The sequence below is a fragment of the Chroicocephalus ridibundus genome, chromosome 5, assembly GCF_963924245.1.
Source record: "Chroicocephalus ridibundus chromosome 5, bChrRid1.1, whole genome shotgun sequence".
NCBI lineage: Eukaryota > Metazoa > Chordata > Aves > Charadriiformes > Laridae > Chroicocephalus > Chroicocephalus ridibundus.
Genome location: NC_086288.1, coordinates 6,193,155 through 6,212,425, shown reverse-complemented (window position 1 = coordinate 6,212,425; position 19,271 = coordinate 6,193,155). Strand labels below are relative to the sequence as shown.

The 19,271-nt window shown below is 46.7% G+C and overlaps 1 protein-coding gene across 6 annotated transcripts in view; it reads right to left on the bottom strand.

Annotated features, from left to right (window-relative positions):
* The window catches only part of ANK2 (ankyrin 2), a 244,781-nt gene that overhangs the window by 80,691 nt on the left and 144,819 nt on the right, over positions 1-19,271 (bottom strand). For 3 of the 6 annotated variants that reach the window (XM_063337147.1, XM_063337148.1, XM_063337149.1), the window contains exons 12-22: positions 17,934-18,032; positions 17,664-17,762; positions 14,576-14,674; positions 13,214-13,411; positions 10,953-11,051; positions 10,406-10,504; positions 9,009-9,206; positions 7,828-7,926; positions 7,622-7,720; positions 4,411-4,509; positions 2,308-2,406 (exon numbers count right to left, since the gene is read on the bottom strand). In XM_063337147.1, coding sequence (XP_063193217.1) covers positions 2,308-2,406; positions 4,411-4,509; positions 7,622-7,720; positions 7,828-7,926; positions 9,009-9,206; positions 10,406-10,504; positions 10,953-11,051; positions 13,214-13,411; positions 14,576-14,674; positions 17,664-17,762; positions 17,934-18,032 — 1,287 coding nt within the window. The remainder of the gene's footprint in view (positions 1-2,307; positions 2,407-4,410; positions 4,510-7,621; positions 7,721-7,827; positions 7,927-9,008; positions 9,207-10,405; positions 10,505-10,952; positions 11,052-13,213; positions 13,412-14,575; positions 14,675-17,663; positions 17,763-17,933; positions 18,033-19,271) is intronic. The other 3 variants (XM_063337150.1, XM_063337152.1, XM_063337153.1) reach the window with 2 other exon arrangements.

Below are 19,271 nucleotides of genomic sequence, written 5' to 3'. Positions count from 1 at the left end.
CGGAGTAAAAAGAAGTGCACTTTACTCTCTCTATTGCTTTAGAGTCACGTGGCTCCAGTGATAATAAGACTAATGCAAATAAGAGGAAAATTTGCTCAGAGTTAGAGCAAAGGCTTTGGCACCGGCGATCTTTCCCTCATCTCAAACGCCGGTGACTTGAATATCAATAAAGCATCAGCCTGCCTAACATCCTCCACGCGTCGCTCAGCTACAACCTCGGGGAACCAAGTAGCTATGGTGACAGCGCCTTCCCCCCCCCACCCCCAGCGCTAAATGCTGCGTTGTGGTTTGGCAACACCAACCTCACCATCTGGAGGATTTTATTGCAGGGAGTGCCTCGGAGTGCCTGTTATTTATCCCTCCTTGTTAGGACTCCTCCTAAATGATGTTCTATCAACGTTCCCCCACCCTGAACGACGCCACCAGCGGTTTGGATTCTATACATCCCCAAGGTACGAATTCACGGATGAAAAAAACCTGCTGAGTTTATTGAGAGTTCCCACCTGACTTTTAAAAAGCAGTGCTTTGTACACAGCCACAGTTCAAGATTTCAGGCGTCTCTTGCGTGCGAGCGTTAGAGGCCGACTGCGCAAGTACGGTTCGGTATCGGCTTCAGTCCTAAACCCCAAGCACCTGGAATCTGCTAGAAAAATCCAGTAGTCTCAAAGTTTAACGAAACACTTACCCAACACAAATAACTCGCAGGTGTCCTTTCGTAGCGTAATCCCCGCTATTACAAAGCATCTAATGCTTACGCGTGACAAGGTACGAGGCTCCACAGTGCAACACGGTGCACGATCAAAAAGGAAGTTAACAACTTCCATAAGGCCATAAACGGAAAAAAGGGTGGCAGGACACAGCACGGGGAACAGGCACGGTGGCGTCTCAGGCTAAAAACCCATCCTTTGGAAAAGCGCTAAAGTCTGCTGAAAAATTTTACCTCGGTTTTATTTTTCTAAATCTCTGAATAGACGCACACGTGCTTAGGCATATCCACGTGTGATGTGCCGTATGGTTAGACAAGAACGCAAAACACATCACGACAAAACCACACAGTCTTTCTTCAGAGACTTCTGGAATTATGCTGGAATTTCTTTTCCAAACCTGACTCAGTCTGATCTTTGCAGGTCATTAATAAATTATGGCTCACTCTATTTGTAACCTTATGTCATGCTACTTTTTTTGCATCTTCCTGGGTTAATATCAGTGGGACTTGCTGTCAGCGTGCGACAAAATCAACATTATTTTCCCGTTTCTTTACAAAAGACTTTGGATTTCTTCTCTTCTTCCATCCCTCTCCCTGACTGAGTAGTGGCATCTTTTAAGTAATCTGTGGATTTTTATGGCTCTCAGCTTCTAAATGACGCCTAGATCTGATAGGTTTTTTAAGACGGCTAATCTTCCTTGCATTTAATAAAAAAAAAAAAAAAGCATCACCGTACAACAGTGTTTCAAGATAAAATGCAGTAACGGAAACTGAAATTAAAATTAATTTCTGAAATGATGCGCTATTTCTAATGTTCTCCCTGCCTGCCTGCTGAAACATTTGTAGATGGGAGGTAAAAAGTCCAAGGAGAGAAACCCTTCCCCTCCCGGACTGTCAGAATACATCCATTTTTCCTGGCTTAAAGCAACAGTACCACCTTGCCGAAGTTCAGCACGCACTCTTCGTGAACCCCGAAGTCAAAACCCAGCCTACCAAGAGCGGGGAGGACTGGGAGGACCGAGCACATACGGAAAGAGTCTTCCGTATTTTGGAAAAACGGGCTCTATTTGAGCTGAGAGTGACTCGAGTGAAAAGGCGCGGGATGTGATTCGGAGCCATCTAGCGAGCATCACTAAGCTTGGCACCAGCCCACGGCTGGTACTCGCTGTGGCGGTGCCCCAGGAGGCGTCAAAAAGTGTGGAAGTGTCAGGACGGAGTGAAAAGGAGAGGTGAAAAGAGAAACAGGGGAGAGGGTCTAAACAACAACGCACAAACTTCTGGAAAGTTTGGGTTTGCAGCTCAGACCCGTATGGAGAAAGAAGTTTTAGTCTGCTTTTGAATAGTTGTTTAAGCACACAGATTTTGTTCCCTAGCTCAGTGGAGCCTGTTGTGTCGCACACACTGCCACATGCTTGCAAGATACACTGGAAGCGTTGTAGCACCTTTTGCAAAAATCCCACAGAAAGGGGCAGGGGGAGGGGGTGAGGGGGGGGAAGGTAGAAAAAAAATAGGGAGAGAGATACATGGAGAGTCTGAGGGAAGAAGAGAAAGACAACACTCTGCATAAAGAAGAGAGACATTTTAACGCGTCTGCGACTCACAGTTGTGGTGGTGGTAATCTCCTCCGTTACAACCTTCAGCGTATCGACCACTGAGATGTATCCCAGACGCCTCGCGATGGCTAAGGCGGTGTTACCATTCTGAGGAGAGAAGAGAGAAGGGGAGAGAGGGAGCGCGCTGAGAGGGAGGATTGTGATGGGAACCAATGAGATCACTCTCAACACTGCATGAGCCAGCATTTCCATCCAAAACAAGGCGCAGCCTAGGAAAAATCACTGGGTTGGGTTTTTGTTTTTTTTTTGTTTTTTTTTTTTTTCACCCTTACATCTGACTCTGTCTTTGTAACTTCTTTAAGACTATAGCCCTGATTACCATGGTAACACAACACACTTACATCTGCCTGCTACGCCAAATAAAAAAAAAAAAAAAAAAAAAAGTGCCGCACGGTTTAACCCTTCCGTGCTCAGATTTCACGGTACAGAACGTGTCTTGGCTGCAGAAGTTCAGGTTTTATTTTGCACGAAGGGCTCGACACCAGAAACACTCTTCTAAAAAAAGACTTTTAAAACGTTACAGTTTCACTTCCCATTTGACAACTGTTAAATCCTTATCAAGCACAATTCCCTCTTTGGGGAATACAAGATTGCAGCTGTGTTGTCCACGTACATTTCTATCCCTCCTTACAACAAAAATGGGCATCCAGCAAAAGTATACAAAAGCCGATGACTTAACAAACACAAACCCCACCTATATAAGGCTTGGGGGTGCGGAATTAATTGCCACTTAAATAAATTCATTTGCAGTTTAAATGTCCACGGTATACGGATGTGCCATTCATCAAATGGACATTAAAATGGGAATTTGGGAAGCGGTTAGGCCTATTCACCTCCGTTTCATCACCTGGAACACTGGCAGTCCACAGTCCCTGTGTCACTCAACGTGGGGAGGGGAGGAAGGGACGTGTCCCGCGATTCTTTGTAAAGAGCCCTACATGGAACTGCTCTATGTTCTTTTGCGCTGAACCAAAGGAAAGCACGTTGGCCTACTTGGGGAATCAGGGAAAGCCACCGTACCGCTCTTTGCGGTAATGATTTCTCTTGTGACACCACGGACTGCGTGCAGGACATCAGCCTGAGGGCTTCTCTCTACTTCAGAAGTGGCTTTAGTTATCTATAATTTAAGTTCCTCTGGATTAGTCTAGCTCAGCAACCCTGAAGCAACACAGTGTGGATTAGCAGCACAAAATGCATAGATTAGCATCTTCACGGCACAAAGAATTTGATTTTTACTGTCACTTGCGCATTAAGTGCTCCTATCCCGCTCCCATATACCCCTGCCAGACCCCTCGGGTTGAAATTCTCCCTTATCTCAAGCTAGAGATTGCTAGGTGTGGACACGACCACAACTAGTACCTGCGAAGGCACGCAAACCGTGCAGTAAAGACATGGCCTTGAACCCACCCCCCGCCCCCTCTGCCCCCTCCCCGGATCTGGGTTAGATTTGGGCACGACAGCCCCAACACGAGGACCGAAAGCACTAGCTGGTGCTGGTGCTTTATCAGGTGCATAAACCGCTATTTTGGATAACTTCACAGCACATTACGCAACGTGATCATTCCAGGACCAAAGAGGGCGCCAGTGCTGATTTAAGCATGCACAATACACGTACACGGAAACCTGATCCGCTCTGGGGAATGACACCAGTTTGGGACATTCTGGCTGCGTTCGAAAGATTACTCAATCAGAGGTGACTAATAACAACATCCACATGAAATAGGACAGTTGCATTCCTGGCTGACTGCGGAGAAGGAGCCATGCCAGAGGTTATTGACGGTCTTTGAGGAGACATTAACACCAGCGAACTCAGGAAGAACACGGACCAGATCCGGTGGAGTGTGGGACAGAAATTTGGGTCTAAATCTTAAAAAAAGTCCCAGTTCTGATGTCCCCACCCGCACGTTTAGCTTAGCGAGTTAGATCTGATCTGAACTGCCTTAAGAGGCTAAGGAAAAGAAGAGGAAGTCGCATTTACACATCTGACAACCAGCTGTACGAGGAATACTTTCACCAAAACGCAGCCCCTAAGAAAGGAAAGAACAGGAGCGTCCAGGGAAACAAGTTCCCGCTGGCGCTTCACAGACTTACAGTGGTGATGGCGTTGGGCTTGGCCCCGTGTTGGAGAAGAACGTTGATGATGTGAGTGTGGCCTTGTTGAGCGGCTTGGTGAAGAGGGGTGTACCCGTTCTGTCGTCCCCGGTGGTTACGATAAAAGCAAACAAAGAAAGAACAACAACCGCCAGCAGTTAGATTAGACGCCTCGCTCTGCTTCCTTCTGCTCCTTTTGAGACAGTTCGAAAGGAAATTATGCCATCGATCGACCCAAAGATAATAAATCTTCAGTAATAATAACGCTCCTTCCCCAGATTAATGAAAAGATAAAGGAAGATAATGTTTTTATCCACAAATCATCTTTCATCTCACACTATAAGCAATCTCTGGAAAGACAGATAATTCCTCATTTCCTAAACCAGAGGGAGGAACAATGAGGGACAGTAACTTTACAGTGGCATGCTAAGGACACAGAATCGGAGCTGAGGCAGAGAACAGTTTTCCTCCTCTCACATCTGAGTTTTCTGCAGGAATCCCAAGATTTGTCTTTAAAATGTCTGAGCCAAGTTAAAAAACATAAAATTTTTGACAGCAGTGATTTGAGACTATTTGCTTTTAAAAAGGCTAACACAGCCCTATTAGGAATGTCAATCAATTTTAGCTTTACTTTGCCTTCAAAAGGCTTGACCAAGCTGTAATCACACTTAAAAACATGTACACAACCGTCTGGATTAATAAACGCGCTAAACTCCATACATTCATCTGCTCCAGTGATTCATCCTAACGTTACACAATGCAGAAACATAACCAAAGCACACCTCGGCTAGCCGATCAGAGGTGGTATTGTGTTAAGTCCAGTCAGGCAATTCATCTACAAAATTACTGGCGACTGGCTTTGAAAGCAAGCGGAGAATAAACTGGAAGCAAACACCCCGCTGATCTCACTGCACGCTTATGTGAAGCCTGGGGGCAGGCTGCGGCAGACGCGCTCGGAGCGTTCTCTCTTTTGCAAAACCAATAGGTGCAAGTAACGCTTTGTACTACTAATTAAATAGCGATAGTGCAGAACCGTTACAGTTCTTGTATTTACATTATGGGTGCGTGGACTACTAAGAAACCGAAGGAGGATTTTACTGTAGGCTGTAGCTCAAAGGAAATTCACTATCTTTACTTCAGTATTACTGTAGTCCTTCAAAACCAGAATTCGGCCGTATTATTTTTCACTGGAGGTGCCACAAACATCTCTAGTTAAAGCCCAAGCTGCAACAGGGGTTACTTATTTCATTCTGAATCTCTTTAAACTGAGGCCACAGTCCCAGCTGTCAGATTGCCAGTATTTTTAATGGTCCCTAGGCGTGAGATTTTGGAGAACCGCTGCCCCATACTCTCACACGAACTTGCTGACTTCAATGAAATTATTCTAAATAAGTGAAACGCCCGGGGAAATGGCGTCAGAATCTGGCCCACTGGCCCCTTAGACCTAGAGTGAGACCTAATACTAACGACGCAAGTATGTCTGTCCCTTTAGTTAGCCTCCAAATACCTCAGCTGAGTGTCTTGGCAGCTCTCCTTTGGATCCTGCTAGCGTCTGCTTTATTAATTCTTATCAGCTGTTTTTCTAGTCGTGTTGCCTGTTCTTTTGGAATCCCTGGGTTTTGCCCATCGATTCCGGGTGATCTCACGAGGGATGGGCCAGCTTCTTTTTATTTTATTTACTTTGCTGTTTCTTACCACATGCGGCTGCGACCACTGGGATGAAACGGTGCTGCTTTGAGAAACTAATCCATCCCATAGGTCCCAGCTGGGGACAGAGGAGCTGGCCAGAGGGACCGCAAGCCTGTGGTTTATTGGGACTCACTAAGTACATCACCAGAAATATTTATGGACTTCTTGATGTTGATCCCAAGACATCCAGTCTGAAGCTGGTAGCTAGCTCTTGTCTGAAGCCAGCTTTAGCTAAACTGAAGCCCTGCAGCTCCTGAGTTAGCCTTCTCTTTCTGACAAAGGTGATGCGACACACTGTTGCTGTCACCGGAACCTCTTTGTGTATAGAATCATAGAATCATTCAGGTTGGAAAAGACCCTTGGGATCATTGAATCCAACCATCAGCCCCTCTCTACAAAGTTCTCCCCTACACCATATCCCCCAACACGACATCTAAACGAGTCTTAAACGCATTCAGGGATGGCGACTCCGCCACCTCCCTGGGCAGCCTATTCCAGTGTCTGGCCGCTCTTTCTGTGAAGAATTTTTTCCTAATGTCCAGCCTAAACCTACCCTGCTGCAGCTTGAAGCCATTCCCTCTTGTTCTATCACTCATTACCTGCGAGAAGAGACCAGCACCAGCCTCTCTACAATGGCCTTTCAAGTAGTTGTAGAGAGCGATGAGGTCCCCCCTCAGCCTCCTCTTCCTCAAACTAAACAGTCCCGGCTCCTTCAATCGCCCCTCATCAGATTTATTCTCCAGGCCCTTCACCAGCTTCGTTGCCCTCCTCTGCCCTCGCTCCAGCACCTCGAGATCTCTCTCCTACTGAGGTGCCCAAAACTGGACTCAGGAGACAGCCAATTCTTGCTACAAGATGCATCACACTCAGGTGTTGCGCCTACCAGTTTATACTGGAAGAAACTGCTGAAGTCAGTGGAGTTCATTCAGGCTCTGGCTGTAGGCAGTCAGGTCCTTTTCAGTATAACCGGTCAGTAAAATTGTACCCACTTTCCCCTCAAAAAAAACCCCAGATCTGTCTTCGGTAAACTGCATTCCCCCACCACAGCTGCTTCCTCTCCCCGAGTCATGCCACCCACGCTTCGCCCAGCAGTAGTTCTTCCCACTCTTCTCCCAGCAGATTGGAGAGAACCCGGCATCACCCTCCAAGTGTCTGAATTGTTACTTCCTAGTTTGGCAGCACACCGGTATTACGCTGGTGTAAGCCACGTGTAAACGAGATCAGAAACACGCTCGCGTTTGTTAAGGCTGCAAGTAAAAAGGGAAAAAAATGAATGAAATTTATTCTCTACCTCCTTCTTTCACACGCCCAAAGAGTTACCTGACCTTGCTTTTGTGAACACTACACAATGAGATGTCGCAGAGCGAAGGCGTTCCACTCCAGCCACAAATCGCCGTATGTTGCCACCTACCACGCAATAATTATAGTTTCCTAGTGAGGAGGCACCTATGGTATGTATGCGTAGTGCTTGGTTACCAGGTTCATAATAAAGAGCAAAAACAAGCAACGAAAAATACTTTACCTTGGTTTTCGCATTGACATTTGCTCCCTGCTTGAGAAGAAAATTCACCATTTTGATGTTTCCATAGTGACACGCCACGATTAAAGGTGTGTAACCGAGCTACAATAAGAGAATAAAGAAGTAAAACTGCAAGCTCAGTGGAACATCCCTTTTACAGTGGCAGCATCCTTCGGCACGCTGGAGACAGCAGCCACTCCATGACTTACCTTTGTCTGAGCATCTTGGTTTGCACCGTGTTTTGTGAGTATTTCAGCTACATTCACTTTATCCTCTTGAGCTGCAAGGTGTAAGGATGTCAGTCCAGTCTGGAGGTGGAATATACAAAATCAATCAATCAATCAATCAATCAATAAGAAAAAAAGCCTACTTTATATGAGGAAAGAAATCTAGACTTTCCCACTTTCTCATCTTTAAAACATGAAGAGATCCTAACCACAGCTTCTAAGCATGGGTGGTTTTTTTAAACAAAGTAGAGTCGATGTTTCTCCTGTTCCGGCTGACAAACAGCTCCAAAGCAATTACATCAGTGTAACCACAGAGTAAAACTTTCAGGCATCAGTGATCACACTCGGATTTTATACAATAACGTCACTCGGGGAGCTGAGGAGCCCATTAATAAATTAGGGAAGCGCATTGACTGCGCTTCCCACTCCTCAGACAGGAGAGGGAACCTTGACCACTGCGGGCACGAGTCAGAATGAAGAAAATAACTCCAGAAATAGATCCCATTCAAAGATGCTGAGGACATGGATGAAGCCTTTAACTAAAAGCTCACCGTGATCACGCACAAGTACTTGCCTGTGAACAAGGCAGGGAACATATTTTGTAAGAGAAATGAAAATCACCTTGTTTCTCACTGGGTAAGTAGCATCGTACATTAATGTCAGACAAGGAGAGACCTGAGCCTTCTATTTTGACTTGCGTGAACAAAAGCGGCAGGCTTTTGACCTTCAGTAAATAAGCCTTACATACATGCCTGGATAAATCTGGTGACCTGTGAAGATCCGGAGTAATGGGGGTTTTGTGAGGAACTTGTTTTCTATGAAAAAGCTGTCACGTACAATCATCAAAAAAAAGCCAAAAAAATCAGAAAGGTCCTCCACAGGATTTTTCTCACTCGCTACTCCGCTGATAACGTTGTTTTGTTATTGGCCAGACACTGCCAATTTCTTCCACTTGCAAAGAAGACTGAAGGGTAAATATATGGGGGAAAGAGTCCCTGCTGGCAAGAACACCGAACTATTTTAGGTTCAAGCTCTCAGGTTTCTGATACGTGTTGTTAAATCCACCCATGGGCCCACAAACAACGCGACATCATTCCTACACCGCACTTTGCGTCTTACTGGCTACTCCCTCCCACCGTACTTTGTCTCCAGTTGTGAGTTACCTTTGTTGCCACATGGATATTGGATCCTTTCTCCAAAAGCAAGGTCACCATGTCAGTATGACCTTCTTGGGAGGCCAAATGAAGCGGGGTGACTCCCTGCTTGGTCAAAATGTTGGTCTCGGCCCCATAGTTCAACAGAGTGGTAGCTATCTGCATCTGATTTTTCTTGGCAGCAATATGCAGAGGGGTGTAGCCATTCTAACACCAGTCAGGAAACAAAAAGAGAATCAAGTTAACGCAACAGCCATGTAAGCCCAGCAAGTCAGACACCATATAACAGTATTATTTCACGTTACCCCTTCTTACTAGGGATGAGAGTTCATTAAATTTTCAAGGCCAGACGTGTCTCACGGGGCCCTGCTGTTGTGTCGCTTTGTCTGTCTGTTATTTTCGCCATCTAAACTGGAACAAAGCCAGCCCTCGCTAGGGTGAGCAGGAATGTTCAGCTGATACCTTCAAATTATCCCACGTTTGAATCCTACATTTCGAATAACCTCTTGTAAATATTCAGTTTTGACTGATGAGTGACATTCTCCGTGACGAGCGATGGGTGCACGCTCTTCATTGCATTTTGCTTTTTTGGAGCACGTGGGTAGAGGTGTGTTTGCATATGGAATTTTGATACATGTGTCAGTCACGGCACCGGCTGGAAACAGCAATAGGGAGGAATGCTCTTCTGATCAAATTAACCATTCAAGCAAAGCAGAATGGCATTGATGGTACTTTCTGGCAACAAGACAACTTCCCACCTTTAGACTCACAGAATGGTTGGAGTTGGAAAGGGCCTTAAAGCCCATCCAGCTCCAACCCCCCTGCCCTGGGCAGGGACACCTCCCACCAGCCCAGGTTGCTCCAAGCCCCGTCCGACCTGGCCTTGAACATCTCCAGGGATGGGGCAGCCACAGCTTCTCTGGGCAACCTGGGCCAGGGGCTCACCACCCTCACAGCAAAGGATTTCCTCCTAATTATCTCATCTCAATCTCCCCTCTTTCAGCGTAAAACTGTTCCCCCTTGTCCCGTGGCTCCCCTCCCTTCTCCAGAGTCCCTCCCCAGCTTTCCTGGAGCCCCTTTAGGGACTGGAAGGGGCTGGAAGGTCTCCCCGGAGCCTTCTCTTCTCCAGGCTGAACCCCCCCGGCTCTCTCAGCCTGTCCTCACAGCAGAGGGGCTCCAGCCCTCCCACCGTCTCCGGGGCCTCCTCTCTACACGCTCCAACAGCTCCGTGTCCTTCTGATGTCGGAGGCCCCCAGAGCTAACTAATATTATACAATACTAAGGTGGCCTCCTGCTACGACGGAAGCTCACAAACACGGGCTGTGAGAGACCCATGGTGGGGCAAGGCGCAGGCCGGGCTGCCCTCCCGGTGGCCGGGGTTCCTCAGGCGGGCGATGGGAGCTCACCTTGGCGGTCGCATGGGGGGAAGCCCCCTTCTCCAGCAGCAGCAGGGCCACCTTCTGGTTGTCGTAATGGGCCGCCACATGGAGAGGGGTGAGGCCGTTCTGTAAGGGCGGTTATGGCGTTAGGCTGGGCGCGCAGGAGGGGGACATTAGTGCGTGAGGTGATGGGCAGGGAGCGAGGGGCGCCGGGCAAGGCTGCGGCGGGCGGGCGGCCATTAGCGGGGGAGAAGCGGTGGAGGAGCGTGAATCGGGGCGGCCCGGTGGTTTCCATCTCCCCAGAGCCCGCGCTAAGCAATTCCCGCAGCATGGGGGGGAAACCAGGCCTTGTCCCCGTGTTTATCCATCGGGATTTTGGCGGGGACCCGAACCCGACACACTCAGTTCCACAACCAGCACACACAACCCCTGGGGGAAGGCGACCCTAACAAAGCCAAAGCCACCAGGCGAAAGCAGCCGCAGCCTTCCTTCGTGCGCACGTTTCACACAGTTCATTCTCCTAAGGAAGAATCCAAAACGCCGCCGATTTTGTCTTTTTCTTTCTCGTCCGTACCTTGCCGGCTGAATCGGGAGAGGCGCGACGCTGCAGCAGGAGTTTGGCCACTTCCAGGCTCCCGTATTTGGCCGCCACGTGCAAAGGCGTGAATCCCTTCTGAAAAATTCCAGGAGACAATAAAGCAGATGCTTGCATTAAAGGCCGTGCTGATATCTCTCCTTTAAGAACTACGTATTAAGCGCTTACTCTTCAACCTATATTCTAGCTCGCAGAATCAACAGCCACACCTAGAAAGAGCATCACCTCTTGAAAGCAGTTTAGGAAGCATAAAATACAGAGGAAATACTTTGTCTTTTATTATTTTTTCCTCTGTACGAGCTGTCAGGGTGGCAGACATTGTATCTGACACAGACTCTGTGTGTGTGGGCAAGGAAAGCACTTGTTCAAATTTCTACTCCCAACCAGCTGCACTTTTCAGTTTCACGATGACAGCTTTAGAAGTATTTCCCGTATCAACTGTCGCCAGTAACAATGAAACACCAACTAAACTCAACGAGAAAAGCTCCAAACTTCGTACTCCTCTCCGTTGGAGTTTGTTGAAGAAGGATTTTTTTTTTGGACTCGTGGATCCATAAAGTCACTCAGTTCTGCTGCAGCCTCCGAACTGCAGCTAAAAAAGTCACGCCTGACTCAACGGCAGTGCTTTGGGAAACACACTGTGGCAAGGCTAAAAATCTTGTGTCTTTTCAAAAGAGTCCTTTTCTATTTGTTTTAATAATGCTCGTTGGTACAGCGCGGGTGGTAAACATGCTTTTTGCCTGCTCTTTTAATTTAAAAAAACCCGCATCGATAAAGAAAACTCATGGATGGAAGACAGTAGGTGGCAGACCGCACCGCTGCCCTGACAGTAATTCCGGGGAGCTACAGTGACCTATTTGCCTGACACGTAAGTGATGTGAAATGTTCATTATCGTTATCATCTTGTTCCATTAAATCCCACCTCAGAAAGGGTTTACGTCAGGGAATCTCAAGTATTTCCAGTTCATGATCACAGGTTTGTACAGAGATTATCTAGTGGAGTACATCTTCTCCTATCCATAATTACAGAACGTTCCTGCAGTACTAAAGCAATTGCCATAAAGCAATATGGGAAATTAGGAAAGCATTTAGTGTATTTTTAGCCATTTTAATGTGATTTAACAGCTGGATAAAAGGAGAACAGCAAGCATTCCCCGTAATCCGTGGATCATAATTTGAAAATTGCTGGTTTAGTCTTCTAAATCCTGGAAGACACCCCAGTGTCGAGAAATATTTTTTTAAGCTCCAGCTGTAAAATCAGGGGTACTTTTAAAGACGAAAACAATACTGAGAATTAAGTGATTCTCACTTCAGCGCATGTGAATAAATTTGGAAAAGATATCTCAGCACCTAATTCTATTCATTCAGCTATCTATTTTCTCACGTGTTCAGCACTGTTAGGAATCTACTCATAAACATTTTTGGATAACAAAACAATAATGATTCTGCAGACTATTTCTTTTATAAGCCCAGACAAAACGGCCTGTTTTGTCATATGACACCTCATTTATACAACCACTGAAAATAGATTCGACATCAGATGCGACCGGACAGATGCTGACTTGGATGTTTTAGGAACATTGCCTTCAGCTAGCAGAGACCAGAATTATTTTACTATTTAAATAAACAAGATATTGAAGAATAAGCAGGCCTGTTCATAAAAAAAAAGTGCTGTTGTCATCCCCTTTTTCTTTTTTGAAAGTTTTGGCCAAAAAAGCCCCACCCATAACACGAAGGGAAAGAGAGAAACAAGGACTTTGTGTACATTTTAAACGCGTTGGGACCATGTATTTACCATGATCTGCATTTGGCTCCAGTGGGAACCAAACTCCCAGCTTCAGATGACAGCAAAATGTGTCAAAATTTGATTAACTTCTCATATGTTACCTCATAGAATCACAGAATCATAGAATCTGTTGGGTTGGAAGGGACCTTTAAAGGTCATTTAGTCCAACCCCCCTGCAGTCAGCAGGGACATCTTCAACTAGATCAGGTTGCTCAGAGCCTCATCAAGCCTGGCGTTGAACGTCTCCAGGCACGGGGCCTCCACCACCTCTCTGGGCAACCTGGGCCAGTGTCTCACCACCCTCAGTGTAAAGAACTTCTTCCTAATGTCTATCGGATCGCTGCTGATTACGCAAGAACAAAAAAAAAGACCCAAACTATCTCAGTTTCTTGGTGTGAAAGTACATTCCTGGAACGCACTGCCTGGAACACGGACGTAAAGCATTTTGTCTTACTTTGGTGGACATGGAGTGCGAGGCACCTGCCTCCAGGAGAACGGATGCGACATCAACTTGCCCCTCTCGGGCGGAGATGTGGAGCGGAGTGTACCCGTTAGTTGTTGCGGCGTCAGGGTGGGCCATGTGCTGGAGCAGAAGTTGGACGATCTCCGTTTTGCCCAAGCGAGAAGCGATGTGCAGTGGAGTCTGTTCTTCCTACAACTCAAATCGAGTAGATAATCAGCGCAGGTAGAACCACCCTCAACACAATATTCTGGTTGATCCCAATAGGTCTACCTATACATTTGTCTTGCAAAAATCATAGGAAGTAATAGTACAAAATAAAGGCAGAGAAGGAGGGCTCGTGGGTTCGTTTTTACAATGAGCTTCAGCAATGTCTTACTAGAACAGAAAGAACTATGAAGAAAACCACTGTTTTTTCCTTTTATCACGCAGATATCGCACATCGCCGTAAGCATCGCTCGCCCCCGCTTTGTGTTCTTAATTTGTTTTCCAACAGCTGTACCTTGCTCTGCAAACGGTCCCCTTGGGTCTCAAAATCCGGCACCAACTGCTCTCAGAACTTCTGGTGTTTGGCTTTAGGACACGGCTGTGTGCCTCCTTGCTCGGATAGAATAGCTCCTGCTGGTCTGACTCAGGCGCGTTGTGCTGGGTCTAGCTCTGATGGAGTTAATTTTCGTCCCAGCAGCCCGCGTGGTGCTCTGTTTTAGATTTCTGACCAAGACAGCGTTGATAACGCACCAGCGTTTTAGTTCTCGCTGAACAGTGCTTACACAGCACCAAGGTTTTTTTCTGTTTCTCCTTTTGCCTCCCCAGGGAACAGGCTGGGGGTGAGCAAGGGGTTGGGAGGGGACACAGCCAGGACAGCTGGCCCGAACTGACCGAAGAGACAGCCCATACCATATAACGACATGCTCGGCAATAAAACTAAGGGCTGAATTTTTCCAAAGGATCTGTTGCTCGGAGACTGGCTGGGCATCGGTCTGCTTGTGGGAGGCAGTGAGTGTCTGCATTCACGTCACTTATGGAGTCGGTTTATGGGGTTTTCTTCTCTCTCCTTCACCTATTAAACTGTCTTTATCCCAACCCAAGACATTTTCTCACTTTTGCCCTTCCATTTCCTCCGTCTTGCTGTCGGGGCAGTAAGCAGATGACCGAGCAGGGCTGAGCTGCCCACCACACATTCCCTTTGGAAGATCTATGCATAAACAGGTTACCGTTTTTCAGGAATGGTTTTAGGCGTGCTTAATATTGAACCAACAGCTAAATAAAAACGAAACTGCTCCTCCCTAGCTCCTCCTCAGCTACGGTTCTGAGTAAGAGAAAGCAAAAAAAAAAAAATGTAAGCAGAACACCTACCCTGGCTCGGGCATCAACCAGGGCCCCGTTTCTCAGGAGGCAGCGAACGACTTCCACCTGCCCAGCACGTGCCGCCATGTGCAACGCAGTTTCTCCACGCTGCAGAAAAACAAAAACGTTTCAGTGCCCTAAACCTCCGAAAAGAAAGAGAGGAGCTCTGACGGTGGAAATTCCACCCACGGCAACTCGTGCAGAAACCCGCCTTTCCGCCAGCTGAGAACCTGGCTTCATAGGATCGTAGAATGGTTTGGGTTGGAAGGGACCTTAGAGGTCATCTAGTTACATCCTCATTGCCATGGGCAGGGACACCTCCCACCAGCCCAGGTTGCTCCAAGCCCCGTCCAACCTGGCCTTGAACGCCTCCAGGGATGGGGCAGCCACAGCTTCTCCGGGCAACCTGGGCCAGGGGCTCACCACCCCCACAGTGAGGAATTTCTTCCTCAGATCTCATCTCAGTCTTCCCCCTTCCAGATTAAAACCGTTCTCCCTAGTCCTATGGCTCCCCTCCCTGCTCCAGAGTCCCTCCCCAGCTTTCCTGGAGCCCCTTTAGGGACTGGAAGAGGCTCGAAGGTCTCCCTGGAGCCTTCTCTTCTCCAGGCTGAACAACCCCAGCTCTCTCAGCCAGTACGGACTCCCCTGGTCACACACGTTCCTCATCTTTCTACATAACAGTGCATCAGCTTGTGCACTGCACAGGAGGTCAGAGTATATTGCGCCTGTCTCTCTCAAGGGATTTTGAGGTACAGGAGCCTTAAGATGGAAAGGGGTATTTTTCCAGATGGTCTCTTCCTGCACACTGTGTGGAGCTGGCAGCATTAAAGGGCCTTGCGATGGCTGCGCACAAGCGAGCCAGCATACGAAACGTCTAAAATCTATGCTCAGCAGCGTGGCTCGGTCTGCAGGCTAGGGAATGAATCTTGTTTCAAGCCTTTGGCAGCCCACAGGCTTTGAAGTAGAATATGAAATTTTGGAAAGCTGACTGGAGCGACGTGGCATTTCAGACCAGGATAACGAAGGATGCGTGACACATTCAAAGCATTCCCTCTTGGCATAGGTTTGCGAAGGAACGCTGAAAGCGAGTACTCCTTGACGGTGGTGTTTCTAGCTGAATTTTTCAGCCCAACGTTCTTTGGGGGCACTGCCCTAAGGTGGACTAAAACAGTCCCCTGTGCAGCTCATCGGTCTCTGGTACATCAGGCACTGGGCCGGTTCCGCAACCAGGAGCTCTGTATTTATCTGTTAGGATAACACAGCAGGACTGAAACACTTCTTCGTGTTAATTGTTCCTTCTCCTTACTCTAGAGCTGGCGTTTATTCTGTCATAAGGCTCTTACCCCCAGGACTATCAAGTTAAACTGCAACTGCCAAAATGAACACTCTGCATCAGAATCCGGAATCGTGTCTTCTTGCCCTTCGTCTAGATGTAGGAAAAGAAGAAGCCTGAGCTTGCCTACTATTATGAACTTCTAATTAATGCAATCCCTCTTCAGCAGGAGTTGATTTATCTTGTCATTTTAAAATTAACATCGTATTACCAGCTGTGATTAGTAAGCAGGCAACAAACAAAACCCCCCAGCCCTAGCTACAAACCTTAATAGAGAATTTCATCCATATAAACTTTATTACCTGAAGAACGAGCTGTTCAAAATGTGAATAAAGCTTACATTTCACACGCTCTAAAGATCAAATTTCTATGAAGACCCTTTTGTACTTGAATTAGCCACGCAATTTAGCTTTCGGAAACAGTTAGTAATTCATCAGGGAACTTTAGCTCACCAAGTAAAAGCCAAGACACCTGTGTAGCATAAATTGGAAAGCGTTAAACTTTGCGCACAAATGTCCAGGAACACAATACTTTTAATCGCTTCCACAAGAATTTCTTGTTGGCTTTCCTATTATCAATGAAGTTTCGATAGAAAGATTGCTTCTAGAAAAAAGTATGAAAGCAGTAAGAGACTTTGTCAAGAAAAGTCTGTTGTAACGGTTCCAGCAAACAACTCGGTGCGCTCAACGTTTTTAGTAGGTTCCATATAAGATTTTTCTGACTGAGAAAACCCGATGAGTCCAGCGTACCCGCCTTACTAAATTTTGTGCTGCTGTTTTGTTGTTGGGAACGCTCATCTATAACATTATTTACTGGTAAAAAGCCGCTTTCAAAGCGCAGGCGGTCATTAAGTTGAATTATTTGTTTATACCGACAAATTCCACCAGTAAGATATATCTATGAAATACAGCTCAGAAAACTATCACCACCACCTTCTCCTTGGTAACTAGGCTATTGGTATACAAACACTGATTTCTGTGGTAACTCAGGTTCTGCATTTTGTGTTCCCTCCCAAAGGTCACATTTTCTAGATTTAAGCACGTTCTTTCGAAAGGCACCGGTTCCTGGAATTTCCTGTGTAAGAGGAACATCTCCAGTTTAACGTTTTTACTTTTTGTTTCGTTGTTAGGTTTTAAGGGTTTTACAGCCTTTGATACAACTGACGCAATTTCGTGGCAGCCAGTGAAGCTATGCGAGCAGAAATCAGAGCCATTTGGACTTCAACTTCATCCTTTAGAACGGAAACACAGGCTTCCCTGTGACTTGGCTCACCATCAGGTTTGGATGTATTTGGTGAGCTTTGCCTGTTTCTACGGGAAACTCTACCTACTCAAGCAGTGCTGAAGAATACACGAAACCGCAGATGGCTTATAATCATGGGATCGTCTAGGCTGGAAGGGACCTTGAAGTCCAACCATTAACCCAACACTGCCAAACCCACCACGTCCCTCAGCACCACGTCTGCCCGTCTTTTAAATACCTCCAGGGATGGCGACCCCACCACTCCCCTGGGCAGTCTGTTCCAATGCTTGATAACCCTTCTGGTGAAGGAATTTGTCCTGATATCCGATTTAAATGTCCCCTGGTGCAACAATGCATATACAATCACCACCTTCCCCTCTTCGCTTCTAGATTGATTTGTCCTAAAATGCGACAAAGTCCTAAAGTATCATCAAAATGTGACCTTTGGTTGAGCCACGCGGCAGGCCAGACCCTTTCTGGAGGAGGTATCGCACAGAGGATTCTAGTCAAAGCCATACTCACAATGTTAGTGACATCGGGAGAGGCTCCGTTCTGCAGCAGAAGGAGGACTATGTTCAAGTGGCCCATAAATGCAGCCACGTGTATTGGTGTGAGGCCCGACTGCGAAACAAAGCAAGAGCAGTTTTACTCCTCTGCACGGGCGTAGGGAAGGGGCTTCTTCGTTTAAATAAAAGATAAGTGAAAGTGAGGCGTGACAGGAGAGAGAACAAAAGGAAGCAAAAAGGGAGGGAGAGAAGGAATGTTTCTTCAAGACATGAAACGTTTTTCTACCTCTGTTATAGCCTGGATTGAAGCCCCATATTTCACCAGGAGTTCCATGACTTTGATGCGATTTTTCTTGCAGGCAATGTGCAGTGGAGTAAAACCATTCTGTGCAAAAGACAGTCATGTTAGTTAAAAAACATGCAGCTACACTTCCCACACAGCTCCACGCCGGCACGCCGGGAGCAGAAGCGTTAGAGTACCAGAAGCGACTGTTCTCTACGCACAACAGGTTACGAATTACGGACATCTCCCAGGAGGCTGAGGCAGAAAAAAGCAGGGCCGCTGCTTCCTTCTCAGGCCATGGAGAGAAACTCAACTTCCACCTCCAAAACCCAAACACAGACGTGCCCCTTCTGCCTTCCCCGTGTCTGCGTGAGCACATGCGTGTATGTGCTTCCAAAGGTTGCCCACATGTGTGTGTAAGGACGACTTAAAGCGGTTCCCAAAATTGCCTAACGCAAGGGAAATATAAGAAATGATAATGATCACTTTGAAATCAGTTAGTGTCTTTTGAAAAGTATAAAGCATATTCTAGACCTCTCTAGGAAAAGAACAGAGTACTTCTTCCAGATTCCACCTTATTTTATTTGTCTTTTTAGAAGATCTTGTAACCTAAGCATCTACGTGCACTTATTTTTATATTTATGCATCGATCTGCGGTATGCCGTGTTCATGTTTGTGCCTGCACGCATGCTGTCAGGTATCCTAAATAAATAATCCCTACTTCAGCCGCGGTTTCACAACACAAAGTCTTCACTCTTGAAGTATTTGTGGCCCCCTCCTTCCTTTATTCCTGCCCTGCTGAGTCCTAAAGCATTGCAAAGCAAGGTCTCGGCCCTTGTCTGGATTAAAATTAAATGGGGCAGGGACAGGAACGAAAGGGAGCTGGGGAAGGCAAACATCTCAAAATCGGGATTGCAACCGAGCACTTTGTGTTGTGAGGCAATAGTTTTAGTGTTGTGCTTACCATCGGCACGCATTCGTTAATTCAGAAACGCTCATTCGGCAAGGCTGGGGCCCAAATCAAAGCCTGACTTCCTACTCTATACTGTAATACACGCTTTGACTCCAAGGTTTTTATGTACTGTGACAGTTAATGCAGGTTAAGCGTGCGCCTAAAGCTAAGCAAAACACATTATTCACCGTTTGTGAACCTTTTAGTGAAGAGCACAGGTAACGTTTTTAGGTAACGTTGAAAAATCGCTGGATTTTCGAATGAAAAGGATCAGCATCGCTAAACAATCAACTAGCAGTAAACAGAACTTATCAGGGAAATCTTAGTTCACGGAAAGAGGCACGGGACGCATTATTCTACAGTCAGCTTCCATTAAGGGAAATGTTAAT